The sequence below is a fragment of the Neophocaena asiaeorientalis genome, unplaced genomic scaffold (genome assembly GCF_003031525.2).
Source record: "Neophocaena asiaeorientalis asiaeorientalis breed wild unplaced genomic scaffold, Neophocaena_asiaeorientalis_V1.1 scaffold418, whole genome shotgun sequence".
NCBI classification, from domain to species: Eukaryota; Metazoa; Chordata; class Mammalia; order Artiodactyla; family Phocoenidae; genus Neophocaena; species Neophocaena asiaeorientalis.
This window is the reverse complement of record NW_020175731.1, coordinates 5,855,095-5,871,056: the sequence shown is the minus strand read 5'-3', so window position 1 is coordinate 5,871,056 and position 15,962 is coordinate 5,855,095. Positions and strand designations below refer to the sequence as shown.

The 15,962-nt window shown below is 37.9% G+C and overlaps 1 protein-coding gene across 1 annotated transcript in view; it reads left to right on the top strand.

The window, feature by feature from the left end:
• Positions 1-15,962, top strand: part of MYBPC1 (myosin binding protein C1) — a 104,809-nt gene that overhangs the window by 41,875 nt on the left and 46,972 nt on the right. Inside the window, exons 8-14 of the mRNA XM_024732130.1 lie at positions 684-722; positions 1,284-1,319; positions 3,056-3,166; positions 11,013-11,161; positions 11,499-11,616; positions 13,118-13,169; positions 15,426-15,482. Of these exons, the coding sequence (XP_024587898.1) occupies positions 684-722; positions 1,284-1,319; positions 3,056-3,166; positions 11,013-11,161; positions 11,499-11,616; positions 13,118-13,169; positions 15,426-15,482 (562 nt within the window). The remainder of the gene's footprint in view (positions 1-683; positions 723-1,283; positions 1,320-3,055; positions 3,167-11,012; positions 11,162-11,498; positions 11,617-13,117; positions 13,170-15,425; positions 15,483-15,962) is intronic.

The window sequence follows — 15,962 nt, the reverse complement described above, 5'->3', positions numbered from 1 at the left end:
TTGAATTTTACAAATGGGTAAATATTTTACACATATATAAAATATTTGTAAATATTTTACAAATTGGTAAGTGTTTTTCAAATTATATTGGCCAACACCAATATAATCTGGGGAAAAAACAGATAAAGCCCCTGTAGTAATTATTGGTGAACTTAGTAAGTATGACAAATTGATTTATACTACTTAATGTTGACTTTTGTCACCTAAATATAGAAGGGGAATTAATTATAAGGTTTTCTGGGGGTATTGAGTTCTCAAATTACATAAAAACATATGCTTTCATGTCTGTGTCCAAATGAATGCGGTATATGAATTATGCTGTCAGTGACTTTGGCTACAAAATAAGAACTCGAAAACCACCTCCATTGCTGATGTCATCAGGGTTAGATTTTTAGCATTAATTTTTTTTCCTAGCTTACAATTATATAAAACGTTTGCATAGAGTACCATTTTTAAAGCTACTTTCATTGGGATTACCCAACTCTCTCACCCTTTTACTTGTTTATTTTTCTCTTTTGCCTTAAATACTGAAGTCTAATCTTTCAGGTGGAAAGTCTTCTAAGGCTTAGTCATCAGTTAAGTGTTTTGTGTAGTTTCTCTTCTTTTGCAGATTTCTCTTTTCTCAGGATACTCGGGATGAAGTTCTTTTCTCCTTAACTTTTTATTCCTCTTTCTTATTTCAGATGAAGAGGAAGCCTCCCCGCCTGGTGCCCTGCCTCCAGGTTAGGATGACTCCAACCCCTTTCCCCACTCTGTAATTTATTACTAATTGACAGTAAAGATAATGAACCGACAGGGCACCTTGATGAGACAACGCTCAGAGCAGGGGACTCAGATCTTGCCAGTGCCAAACAGGGAAAATGTTGGCTTTAATGGCAATTTCTTTTTTTTAACATGAGAAACTTTTTAAAAAGAGGCTTTCTTTGTGTCTTTATTCCTGTCCTGCCCCTAGGTTCTTTGTGAAATAAATAAAAGTAGTAACTCTTGGGTATAAATTTTAGGGGCAAAAATGTCTTTCATTTCCAGCTATATACTCTTTTCCCCTGTTCTTTAGATATTTGGATTTTTAAAATTTTTATTGTTACTTTTTAAATAAAACACATACTTTTTATAGACGTTTTCAAAATTAAAGCCCTACTGATTTTCCATCCAAGCCAACTTCTAGCTTTTTTTTCTCCCCATCATGAAAAGAGACAGGATTTGGGGGATCTGAGAAGGTTGAAGTCAGCACTCCATTTTCTCCCCCTACCCCTTGTATCATCCAGATCACGCTTTCCTTTCAGGTTCGGGTAGTCGGGCCCTGGAAAGAAAAGATTCAGGTGAGCACACACCAGAAGCAAGGCGTCCCGACCCCATCCTAATATAGTAATCACTAATGACCTCATTTCTTGAAGCTGTATTTGATTCTAATCTTGGTTTTATTCAGTTTGTAGCTTTTATAGCAATCTCTTATTACATTCCTCTGACTAGAAAACTAATGCATTGAGAAACAGTTAGTTTGCATGACACACACACACACACACACACACACACACACACACACACACAAATTCAGGAATCTAGTCACGTATACCACAGGTTCATTTGTTTCATTATCACTATCATTTTTAACATTTGGCAAATACACAGAGATGAAGAGACTTTTAAAATCACCATTCCTGGGATGTATCAACATTAGATAATAATTCATATTTTTATGGAAATTTACATACAGTTGAAAGAACACCTCCAAATTCTGCATGGAGCCACAATTCTGGATGGTTATTTATTTAGTCGTTCATTTATTCATTCAACAAATTTGTTTGAGGGCCTACTATTATCCTGCTATGGGAGTCTTATGGGCCAGGCATTTTTGCAGACGCAGATATAGAAATGAACAAAACAAAAAAAATCCTTGTCCTCTTGTTCCAAACATTAATGGCCACTATTTGCTATTACTATGAACATTACAATTACACACAACATAACATTTTCACATCAATTTGGGTATTTTTTTAAATTGTGTAATCATGTGACTACATTGCCTCACTTCATTGTGAAAATGATGGCCTATGAATAGGAATACTAAGCATGGTTGATACATGGGAACTAAAATAACTAAATCTACATTTTCTCCTTTTCAAGGAACATTAACAGGTTGAGAGTTGGCAACCCACGCATTTTTCTTCCAGTTATTAAGTGGCTAAAATGGAACTTCTCTTCATTCAGTTCTCAGAGACAGGGGAACTTTCTACCGTTCTCTCTCCTACCCTCTTCATTGGAGTTGACTGCTGATTAATACCTTCTAAGCACCTGGAGTGAAAACTAGAAAATGCAAAATAAAGTTCATTTCCAGCTTGTCTGTCTTCATGGGAAAGCCTCAAAGGGTTTATTTTTCTTTCTGTTTTTCTAGCTTTTTTCTTCCCTTTCAAGACGCTCCTAGAATTCTTGAAATCTGTGCCTGCAGGTCATGATCTGTTACTTGTCAAACTATACAACCTAATAGAATTGTATATAACCCTATATACAATACAAGAATCTATACAACCCTAATAGAATTATCTAGTCATACAACAGCGAGGCATCTAGAAATTCAAGGCCAGGCTTGTTTGTCTGACCTTTCCCACTTGAGCTGCAAACTGATCCATCCCTTTAGTCTTTTCCAACTCAGATGTTGTATAGACATGACGTTATAGCCAGTCACCTGGAAAAACAATGAGAGTACTGCTTTCATAGCCTGCCCACCATTATTTATCAGGGGACAGGCAGGATTGGGAAACAAAGGAAACTTGTCTGCCAGGAAAGAGTAACAACCTTCCTGAAAAGTTTTGCTATTTCTAGGAATTAGAAAATGTTCCTTGATCCCATCGTGGAAGAGATATCCCTGTAAGAATGGGAATCTGTCACTCTCTACTGATGGCTGTCGGGGAGGTGGGTAGAAAGAAAGATGTTATATTTATACAGGTTAATTAGACAAAGAGAAGCTTCAGCATTGACAAGAACAACAAACCCAGGTAAGTCTGCCCAAGAAGAACCTGGCCCTGGAATGATCCTTTTCCTCCTTTCTGCTCATTAGAATGGTCTGTTGGCGAATCACCATCAGGGGAGGACCAGGATAAGCAGACTGCCAACAATCAGCTGTCCACCCTGTTCGTGGAAAAGCCTCAAGGTGGAACAGTGAAAGTTGGTGAGTGCCAAGCATTAAATCCTGTGTTTTTTTTCAAATAAAGATGAAATTCACATAACATAAAATTAACCATTTCAAAGTGAATAATCAGTAGCTATTAGTACACTCAATGCTGTGCAACCGAGTTCCCAAATATGTTCATCACCCCAAAAAGAAACCTTGTATCCCATTGAGAGTTATCCCTCATTCTCCCTCTAACCCCTGGCAACCACTAATCTGCCCTGTCTCTAAGAATTTCCCTATTCTGGATATTTAATATAAATGGAATCACAATAATATATGACCTTTTATGTCTGGCTTCTTTCACTTAGCATAATGTTTTCACGGTCTGTCCAAGTTGTGGCATGAATCAGTACTTCATTCCTTTTCATGGCTGAAAAGTATTCTATTGTATTATGTACTAAACCCTGCTTTTTATAACCTGAAAAAGTGAGCGACAGCTTTCATTTCAGTAACCCGTACACGTAGTAGTTGAGTGGCGGGACCCTGGAGCCAGGGTAGGTTCAAATCAGTTTTCTCATCTGTAAAATGGGAATAATACTACTTGTGAAGTACTTTGAACAGTACCTGGTATATCTTAAAGCTCAGAACCAGTGTTTGCTGCCATTTCAACACACCTCGTTCCACAAGATGATTATAAATCTGCAGACATGCTGGATCGTTACATTTAGTATCTCAGAGAAAGCTGGTCAGACAGATGGCTCAACTTTGGATATATTCATTTGAAACATATCGATTACACACCTCCTGTTTTAGACACTGTGCTGAACACTGAGTAAAATATGTGATCAATCAGAATTTACAGTATTAATGGGAGGAGCAAACAAGAAGAAACTAAAACTAAAAAAAACCAGAACATCACAAAAGACATCACAAGTGCCATGAAGGAAATAAACAAGGTGGTAAGCCAGAGAATGACCAGGGGGTCCAGGAATTTTAACTAAATGAATTTTTATAAGGAACATACTGTAATCAGAACTAGTCTTTGACACCAAATATGCAAATGAACACACAGCTGACTACAGTCTGAAAATTACGTCTTTCAGGTGTAGAATGTAGAAGCACACTGCATGTGAATGAAACTTTTTGCTCCCCTTGTGTTTCTGCAAGACACCAAAATGCTAGGAGGGCAACTGGGCTACAATTCTGGTATCCTTTGAGTCTAATGAGTCAATACAAACAGGAGTGTTGAAAAAATAAACTCAAAAAGCTGGTGGAGTAGAAGGACGTGCTCTCACTCCCTCTTGCGAGAACAACAGAATCACAACTAGCTACTGGACAATCATCGACAGGAAGACACTGGAACTCACCAAAAAAGATACCCCACATGCAAAGACAAAGGAGAAGCCACAATGAGACAGTAGGAGAGGTAAAATCACAGTAAAATCAAATCCCATAACTGCTGGGTGGGTGACTCACAGATTGGAGAACACTTATACCACAGAAGTCCACCCAATGGAGTGAAGGTTCTGAGCCCCACGTGAGGCTTCCCAACCTGGGGGTCCAGCAATGGGAGGAAGAATTCCTAGAGAATCAGACTTTGAAGCCTAGTGGGAATTGATTGCGGGACTTTGACAGGACTGGGGGAAACAGAGACTCTGCTCTTGGAGGGCACACACAAAGTAGTGTGCGCATCGGGACCCAGGGGAAGGAGCAGTGACCCCAGGGGAGACTGAACCACACCTACCAGCTAGTCTTGGAGGGTCTCCTGCAGAGGTGGGGAGGTGGCTGTGGCTCAGCGTGGGGACAAGGACACTGACAGCAGAAGTTCTCGGAAGTACTGCTTGGCATGCACCCTCCCGGAATCTGTCATTAGCCCCATCAAAGAGCCCAGGTAGTCTCCAGTGTTGGGTCGCCTCAGGCCAAGCAACCAACAGGGAGGGAACCAAGCCCCACCCATCAACAGTCAAGTGGATTAAAGTTTTACTGAGCTCTGCCCACCAGAGCAACAGTCAGCTCCACCCACCACCAGTCCCTCCCATCAAGCCTCTTAGATAGCCTCATCCACCAGAGGGCAGAGACCAGAAGCAAGAAAAACTATAATCCTGCAGCCTGTGGGAAAAAAACCACATTCACAGTAAGATAGACAAGATGAAAAGGCAGAGGGTTATGTACCAGATGAAGGAACAAGATAAAACCCCAGAAAAACAACTAAATGGAGTGGAGATAGGCAACCTTCCAGAAAAAGAATTCAGAATAATGATAGTGAAGATGATCCAGGACCTCGGAAAAAGAATGGAGGAAAAGATTGAGAAGATGCAAGAAATGTTTAACAAAGACCTAGAAGAATTAAAGAACAAACAAACAGAGATGACCAATACAATAACTGAAATGAAAATTACACTAGAAGGAATCAATAGCAGAAAAACTGGGGCAGAAGAACGGAGAAGTGACCTGGAAGACAGAAAGGGGGAATTCACTGCTGCAGAACAGCATAAAGAAAAAAGAATGAAAAGGAATGAAGACAGCCTAAGAGACCTCTGGGACAACATTAAATGCAACAACATTCACATTATAGGGGTCCCAGAAGGAGAAGAGAGAGAGAAAGGACCAGAGAAAATATTTGAAGAGATTATAGTCGAAAACTTCCCTAACATGGGAAAGGAAATAGCCACCCAAGTCCAGGAAGCACAGCGAGTCCCATACAGGATAAACCCAAGGAGAAACATGCTGAGACACACAGTAATCAAATTGACAAAAATTAAAGGCAAAGAAAAATTCTTGAAAGCAGCAAGGGAAAAACGACAAATAACATACAAGGGAACTCCCATAAGGTTAACAGCTGATTTCTCAGCAGAAACTCTACAAGCGAGAAGGGAGTGGAATGACATACTTAAAGTGATGAAAGGGAAGAACCTACAACCAAGATTACTCTACCCGGCAAGGATCTCATTCAGATTCGATGGAGAAATCAAAAGCTTTACAGACAAGCAAAAGCTAAGAGAATTCAGCACCACCAAACCAGCTCTACAACAAATGCTAAAGGAACTTCTCTAAGTGGGAAACACAAGAGAAGAAAAGGACCTACAAAAACAAACCCAAAACAATTAAGAAAATGGTCATAGGAACATACATATCGATAATTACCTTAAACGTGAATGGATTAAATGCTCCAACCAAAAGACACATGCTTGCTGAATGGATACAAAAACAAGACCTATATATATGCTGTCTACAAGAGACCCACTTCAGACCTAGGGACACATACAGACTGAAAGTGAGGGGTTGGAAAAAGATATTCCATGCAAATGGAACTCAAAAGAAAGCTGGAGTAGCAATACTCGTAACAGATATAATAGACTTTAAAATAAAGAATGTTACAAGAGACAAGGAATGAAACTACATACTGATCAAGGAATCAAATCAAGAAGAAGATATAACAAATATAAATATGTATGCACACAACATAGGAGATACTCATCACGAAAAAGAGGGAGAGGACTCAAATCAATAAAATTAGAAATGAAAAAGGAGAAGTTACAAAAGACACCGCAGAAATACAAAACATCCTAAGAGACTACTTACAAGCAACTCTATGCCAATAAAATGGACAGCCTGGAGGAAATTCTTAGAAAAGTATAACCTTCCAAGACTGAACCTGGAAGAAACAGAAAATATGAACAGACGAATCACAAGTAGTGAAATTGAGACTGTGATTAAAAATCTTCCAACAAACAAAAGTCCAGGACCAGAGAGCTTCACAGGCGAATTCTATGAAACATTTAGAGAAGAGCTAACACCCATCCTTCTCAAACTCTTCCAGAAAATTGCAGAGGAAAGAACACTCCCAAACTCATTCTAAGAGGCCACCATCACCCTGATACCAACACCAGAGAAAAATAACAGAAAAAAAGAAAATTACAGACTAATATGACTGATGAATATAGATACAAAAATCCTCAACAAAATACTAGCAAAAAGAATCCAACAACACATTAAAAGTTAATGATGAAAAATCTGAAAGTGAAATTAAGAAAACACTCCCATTTACCATTGCAACAAAAATAATAAAATACCTAGGTATAAACCTACCTAGGGAAACAAAAGATCTGTATGCAGAAAACTATAAGAAACTGAGAAAGAAATTAAAGATGATACCAACAGATGGAGAGATATACCATGTTCTTAGATTGGAAGATTCAATATTGTGAAAATGACTGTACTACCCAAAGCAATTTACAGATTCAATGCAATCCCTATCAAATTACCAATGACAGTTTTTACGGAACTAGAGCAAATCATCTCAAAATTTGTATGGAGACACAAAAGACCCCGAATAGCCAAAGCAGTCTGAGGGAAAAAAACGGAGCTGGAGGAATCAGACTCCCTGACTTCAGACTATACTACAAAGCTACAGTAATCTAGACAATATGGTACTGGCACAAAAACAGAAACACAGATCAATGGAACAAGATAGAAAGCCTAGAGATAAATCCACACACCTATGGTCAACTAATCTATGACAAAGGAGGCAAAGATGTACAATGGAGAAAAGAGAGTCTCTTCAATAAGTGGTGCTGGGAAAACTGGACAGCTACATGTAAAAGAATGAAATTAGAACACTCCCTAACACCATACACAAAAATAAATTCAAAATGGATTCATGACCTAACTGTAAGCCCGGACACTATAAAACTCTTAGAGGAAAAGATAGGAAGAACTCTTTGACATAAATCACAGCAAGATCTTTTTTGATCCACCTCCTAGAGTAATGGAAATAAAAGCAAAAATAAACAAATGGGACCTAATGAACCTTCAGAGCTTTTGCACAGCAAAGGAAACAATAGACAAGATGAAAAGATAGCCCTCAGAATGGAAGAAAATATTTGCAAACGAATCAACAGACAAAGGATTAATCTCCAGAATAATATAAACAGCTCATGCAGCTCAATATTAAAGAAACAAACAACCCAATCCAAAAATGGGCAGAAGACCTAAATAGACATTTCTCCAAAGAAGACATACAGATGGCCAAGAACCACATGAAAAGCTGCTCAACATCACTAATTATTAGAGAAATGCAAATCAAAACTACAATGAGGTATCACCTCACACCAGTTAGAATGGACATCAGAAAATCTACAAACAACAGATGCTGTAGAGGGTGTGGAGATAAGGGAACCCTCTCACACTGTTGGTGGGAATGTAAATTGATACAGCCACTATGGAGAACAGTATGGAGGTTCCTTAAAAAACTAAAAATAGAATTACAATATGACTCAGCAATCCCACTCCTGGGCATATACCCAGAGAAAACCATAATTCAAAAAGACACATTCACCCCAATGTTCATTGCAGCACTATTTATAATAGCCAGGTCATGGAAGCAACCTAAATGCCCATTGACAGACGAATGGATGAAGAAGAGGTGGTACATATATACAATGGAATATTACTCAGTTATAAAAAGGAACGAAGTTCAGTCATTTGTTGAGACGTGGATGGATCTAGAGACTGTCATACAGAGTGAAATAAGTCAGAAGGAGAAAAACAAATATCGTATATTAATGCATGTATGTGGAACCTAGAAAAATGGTACAAATGAACCGGTTTGCAGGGCAGAATTTGAGACACAGATGTAGAGAAAAAACGTATGGACACCAGGTGGGGAAAACTTCGGTGGGGTGGGGATGGTGGTGTACTGAATTAGGCGATTGGGATTGACATGTATACACTGATGTGTATAAAACTGATGACTAATTAGAACCTGCAGTATAAACAAACAAACAAACAAAAAACAACTAATACTAAACTTTCTTTGGGTTATTTGTATGGAAATATGTTAATATAAATGTTTCAGACATTACATGAAATTTATAAAAATCTTATATGATCTGGTATAATGTTGTAAGTCATAATTCTAGTTATTTTTTTAAAATATGTATCTCAGAAATAACCAAAAAAAAAAAGACAGGAGTGTTTACATCAAAAAGATCAGTTTCATTTAGTCATATTCTTACGATTCCAGACTTGTCATTATCTTGCCTAATAAGAAGGATGGAAAAAATCTGTGTGTGTATATATATTATATATATAATATATATACAAACATATATATGTATACATATATATGTGTATTGTGTGTGTGTTTTCCAATTTTTTAATTTCATATGTTTCATATTTATGCATAACTTGAAGATACTGTGGATTTGGTTCCAGACCACCACAATAAAGCAAATATCATGCTAAAACGAGTCCCAAGAATTTTTTGGTCTCCTAGTGTATACAAAAGTTATACTTACACTATACTATAGTCTATTAAGTATGCAATAGTGTTGTGTCTAAAAAATAATGTACCTACTTTAATTAAAGATACTTTTTTGGTAAGAAATTCTGTTATCTGAGGCCTTCAGTGAGTTGTAATCTTTTTGTAATAGTGACATCAAAGATCACAGATTACCATAACAAATACAATAATAATGAAAAAGTTTGAAATATTGCAATAATCACCAAAATGTGACACGGAAACCTGAAGTGAACAAATATTGTTGGATGAAATGACACCAATAGACTTGCCTGGTGCAGGGTTGCCACAGACCTTCAATTTGTAGGCAAATGAAGTGATCGACAAGGGATTAATCTCCAGAATGTATAAAGAGCTCATGCAACTCAATATTTAAAAAACAAACAACCCAATCAAAAAAATGGGCAGAAGACCTAAATAGACATTTCTCCAAAGAAGACATACAGATGGCCAAGAACCACATGAAAAGCTGCTCAACATCACTAATTATTAGAGAAATGCAAATCAAAACCGCAATGAGGTATCACCTCACACCAGTTAGAATGGGCATCAGAAAATCTACAAACAACAGATGCTGGAGAGGGTGTGGAGAAGAGGGAACCCTCTTGCACTGTTGGTGGGAATGTAAATTGATACAGCCACTATGGAGAACAGTATGGAGGTTCCTTAAACAACTAAAAATAGAATTAGCATATGACCCAGCAATCCCACTACTGGGCATATACCCAGAGAAAACCATAATTCAAAAAGACACATGCACCCCAATGTTCATTGTAGCACTATTTACAGTAGCCAGGTCATGGAAGCAACCTAAATGCCCATCAAGAAACGAATGGATAAAGAAGAGGTGTACATATATACAATGGAATATTACTCAGCCATAAAAAGGAATGAAATTGGGTCATTTTTAGAGACGTGGATGGGCATAGAGACTCATACAGAGTGAAGTAAATCAGAAAGAGAAAAACAAATATCGTATATTAATGCATATATGTGGAATCTAGAAAAATGGTACAGATGAACTGGTTTGAAAGGCAGAAATAGAGACACAGATGTAGAGAACAAACGTATGGACACCAAGGAGGGAAAGTGGAGGAGTGGTGAGATGAATTGGGAGATGGGGATTGACATATATACACTAATATGTATAAAATAGATAACTAATAAGAATCTGCTGTATAAAAAATAAAATAAAATTCAGAAATTAAATAAAAAAGAAAAACTATCTTTGAAGTACAATAAGGCAAAGTGCAATACAATGAGGTATGCCTGTATATGTTATTTTATACATATTACTTTTGCTTGAATTCCAAACAAAAATTATTTCCACTGATTTCCCCATTGCTCTTTTTCTGCTCCATAAGCCTCAAAAGCAGAAGCAGTTAGAGTATCCTAAGAACTGCCCTAAGAACTTCCCCTATATGTATATAGGGGAAAAGACAATACTTCGATAAGTATCAGGGCCCTTTAATTGTTCAATTCCAGCAGTGCCATTAACATCATAGGTTATGCAGTGTATTCCTGTCTAACTCCTTCCATCCAAGAGCAAAACAAATGGCAATTTTAAAACCACAGTCTGAATTACTTGTGCTTTTTTCCTAGGTGGAAATATCACCTTTATAGCTAAAGTCAAGGCCGAAGATCTTCTTAGAAAGCCCACTATCAAATGGTTCAAAGGGAAATGGATGGACCTGGCCAGCAAAGCTGGGAAGCACCTCCAGCTGAAGGAAACCTTCGAAAGGCACAGTCGGGTATGACCCTGACCTCCTGCCGCAGGGGCTCAGCCAGCTCATTCCTCTGTGTGCGTAAAAGGTCATTTTCGGTTCATCTCTGAGAGACTTCAGTCCCAGAACATCTGCTGGAGTTCCCATTCCTAGTGTTTACACTCTAATGTGGTTGCCCTGCTGTCCCCAGGGGCTTCAGAGCATTGCATTGACCCCTCCCATACTGAGAACATTGTACCAGAATCCCCAGATACAGACACGTCTTTAAGCCAATGCTGAGGAACTGGGAAAATAACTGCAATGTGATGGCCTCTTTCTGTCGGCAAGGTAGGGCTGAAATACGTCCGGATACATTTCATTGCAGGTATACACATTTGAGATGCAGATCATCCAGGCTAAAGAGAACTATGCCGGAAACTACAGATGCGAGGTCACCTATAAGGATAAGTTCGACAGCTGTTCCTTCGATCTTGAAGTACATGGTAAGAGAGACTTCTAGTCTGGATAAGTTTAATTTTTTTATGTTTATGAGGTATGAGAGGATAGAGGAGAATAAGACCATTTATTAGTATGAGATTTTGGAAATGAAATTTCCTTTAAAACTGTGTGTGTTTCTGATTGTGGTAGTCTCAGCAAGCCTGCTGAATTAAATTGTTATGAGACAATTTACAAACAGAATTCGGAGGAATTTATTGTAAATGTCTCTTATCCATGCTATCCATGCTATTTAATCTCTCAGATAAGGGCCGATGACTTTTTTTGCTGCTATTGAATGTTTCGTTTGGTCCTCTTATTCCCACTCAGGTTTGGGGATAAGTTAATATGGGATGAAGATGCCAGGATACCCAGGTAGAAGGGAGGATTTCTTTTATAAGGACTGATGTCAGATATGGAAGTTCTTCTTCTATATGTTTACTGTGTACTGCCAAGAGTGAATTTAATAGGAATAAATTAAAGGTATATATGTATATAGGGGAAAAGACAATACTTCGATAAGTATACAAAGGGAAAGTTGACTTGGCAGCAAACATCATAAACTTAAAATGAATCCAAAGTGTGATGTAGCTACAAAAGACAAAGCTGAGGTAATTTAAAACCAGAGCGTTACAAGTGTTATAGGATCTAGGTTTAGGAAGTGATACCACTCTCTGTAACATGCTACTTGTTCCACATTTGAAGTAATGCCTTTGGCCATGGGTACCATACCTCCACTGGGATCCCTCCTGGAGTAGGTAGGGTAACTGGGAGACTGAAGAATCCAGGAACTATGCCCCCATTCAGCTTGAATGTGTAGATGAAGGAGGCCAGGCATTTATGACCCATTGTAAGTAGGGGAAGGGCTGTCACACAGAAGGAAAAGGCCATTATCCATGTCCTTGAGAAGTGTTTAGGCAGATTAGAATCAAAAGGTGGAAATTAAGAGAAGGTGAATATTGTCTTCACATTAGCACAAGCTCTTTCCTTAAAGCTATATAGAGACACAACAGAAGGTTGTGAGGGTCCCAGTCTGAGAGTTGTCAAGCAGAGGCTGGGTGACCATGGGTGGTGGTGCTGTCGAGATTTCTGTATTAAGTGGGAATTTGGTCCTGACCACTGCTTCTTCAACCTGGCCAGGCATCTCTGAGAATCACCTGAGGGGCGTTTTCAGAATATGGATTTCTGGGAGCCCATCCCTGATCTGGTGAATCAAAATCTCCAGCAGGGAGATCCAGAAGCTGACATTTTTTAAGCTCCTTAGGTGACTCTAATGGTCATACAGGTGGAATGACAACTGGATATGGTAACTCCTAAAGTCCTTTCATTGATTCTGTGTGAGGGGGGATGAGGTGTGATGCCTCCCCAGCTCAGCCATTGGGAGGAGAGCCATCCCCCCTTCATCCGGCATTCCTTCCGTCTGAAGAATCCCCACAGCCTGGAAAGGAACTGAACACAAAACTGCCTTCTTAATGGGTATTTATTTTATTGTTTTCTTTCCTTTCAAAGAATCTACTGGGACTACTCCAAACATTGACATCAGATCTGCTTTCAAGAGAAGGTAACTTCAAAAGGGTAATCTAGGTAGCTTTTGTATAACATGAAAGTGGAAGACTTTCAAAACACACTTTCCCTTCCTCCACACTCAATATTCCAAGTGAGATCAACTCTTTTCACTGAAGTCAAACATGCTAAATATTCAAAAGTTAGTGTTCAAGAGAAGCTGTGGGTTTAATATGCCAACTCGTGTATATGCTGATCATTTTTTAGAATATTCTTGTTATAGGAAGCTCCCATTTTACGGGTCTATGAGGCTTCTTCCTTAGTTGCATTATTTTCTACCAAATGGCCCACAAAAATATATAACAATACACATCTCATATAGCATCAGTTAAGTGATATCAGAAAACTTACATTGCCTTTTATCTAGAAATCACGTATGGAGCAATTAAACCATGCGCCCAGAAAACTACAATGAAGTAGCTACTTACTGAAGTTAGCACTATTTAAATGTGGAATTATCCTAAATGAAAGACCACTGAATCTGCTGGAATAAAGAACATTGTAGAAGGGCAAAATATAGATACTTACTTGACTTATTTTGCAGCTGCCAAGGCTGAAAAATCAGGGGGTCAAAGAAGAAAAATGAAAAGAATTTTCTAGCCTATGGGAAATGTGACTAGCCTTTTCCTGACATTATTTTACGCTCTGTACTTAATTCATCCAAAATACAAATTCATTCATGAGAGTAAATGTTTTGTTCTTAAGACTGAATCCACATAACAGTGTTGTTGAATAAGGAAAGTCATCTGAAACTAGCATAAAACAATGATCTAGTCTGTTAATAAAAGTCACAGTTCCCTCCTAAATTATGAACAAATGAAAATTGTAATTACTTTTAAAAGATATTTAATACTTCCTGATCAGTCAATTGGATTTTTTTTTTTTTTTCTTTTTGCGGTACGCGGGCCTCTCACTGTTGTGGCCTCTCCCGTTGCGGAGCATAGGCTCTGGACGCACAGGCCCAGCGGTGATGGCTCACGGGCCCAGCCGCTCCGCAGCATGTGGGATCTTCCCCGACCGGGGCATGAACCCGTGTCCCCTGCATCAGCAGGTGGACTCTCAACCACTGCGCCACCAGGGAATCCCCAATTGTATTTTTTTATGTCATAACTTTCAAAATCTCTTACCTTCCCTTCACCCCACGTTCAGCAAATGCATAGATCTAAAACTACATTCATCCTATGTATAAGTCTATTTTAAGAGAGGAAGACGTAATCTACTAAGTTTTGGGCTTTAAGAGAATAGAACTGTGTTTATGTCAAAAGGTCTTCTCCAAATACGTGCTATTAGAGAAATTTTGAAAACACATTATTTGAGCTCAATTCTTATAACTTACATGTTATACACACTGTTTTTAAACCCACAGACTCTTTTCTTAGAAACCATAACTAACATATGTAAAGAGCAGAAAACAAAATCTTCATTAAAAAATGAAACACGTAAGTAAATATGTAGTGCCATTTAAATGTCAGCGCCATAGCTTCTATTATATTTAGAGTTTATATGAAATCATGAAGGTGGGTGCATGCCTAAATTAAGATGCATTTCTCTATAGGAAAGCACTTTTAAAAACTCCTAGTAAAGGGCTCAACAATTCCAAGACAAATTTTTGGAAAATACGTTTTAAAAGGTGTAAATATTAATAAGAAAATAAAAAGCTTATAATCCTTTCTCTTTAAAAGAGAAAGGAATGCATCTTTTAAAAAGCTCTGCACTATCTCCATTTTTGTGATGTTGGTATCACATTATCTGATTAATCTATTGATGGACACAAAGAGGTTACCTTTGAATATAAGTTTTGTACTTATATGTTTGACACTGGTACACTTCGTCCTCCAAGCCAATCTCTGTCTGACATGAATAACAGAGATCAGCAAAAGTCCTTTGCTTTTTACACAGGTATGTTTCCAGCACCCCCAACTTGCAAAAACAAAGTACTTTGTGTTGCTTGGCTTAAGTGCATTTGTGTTACTCTATTTTAACACAAATCCAAGCACTTTTATATATGCAATCTACAAAAATGTGCCTTCCAAAATCATAGAGTAACACAAGCTCCTCATGTTTGCTTTTCCACAAGTACATTCTCCAAAACTTAAAATGTCACTTGTGTGAAAAGAAAGTGTTTGTGTTGGTTTAGTCCTATGACTTGTGCTAGTACAAAATTGCATATACGTTATATGTAGAGTGTTTGGGGGAAACTTGCGTATGTGTCTCAGCCTTAAACCCGGTTTTGCTTTTCTTTTGTTAATGACAGTGGAGAAGGTCAAGAGGATGCAGGGGAACTTGACTTTAGTGGTCTCCTGAAACGTAGGTGAGAATCCAGTGATGGAGTGAGGCGCTTTGGCCTGGAAATCTTTTAGATACCCACTCAGAGGAGTCAAGTTTAAAGTAGATGTTTTTCAAAGAATTTCTCATTTCTTAAAATGTGTTTTGTTTATGGAATACTTTAACAGCGTTGACTAAGAAAGAGACAGAGAAACAACTGCATACTAATCTGTTAAAGATTTTAGCTGATGCTTTTACTTTCTTTTTAAATGTTTCATGAGTCTTCACATACTTTCTAAGAAGGGGATGAGGAAATCTGAAAACTGAGACAGAGACTTAAATACCTGAATACTTTTTATTTCTCTCATGATTTCTATTATTTCAATCATGATTCCTTGTCACGATTGAATAAATAAAGCCTCCATTTTTCTGCTTTTGATTTGACTGAAAAATCAATTTCAAAATTTTGGTAGAAGTCTTTTGGTGGAAGTGTATATATATATACTTTAACATAGTATTGGTGATT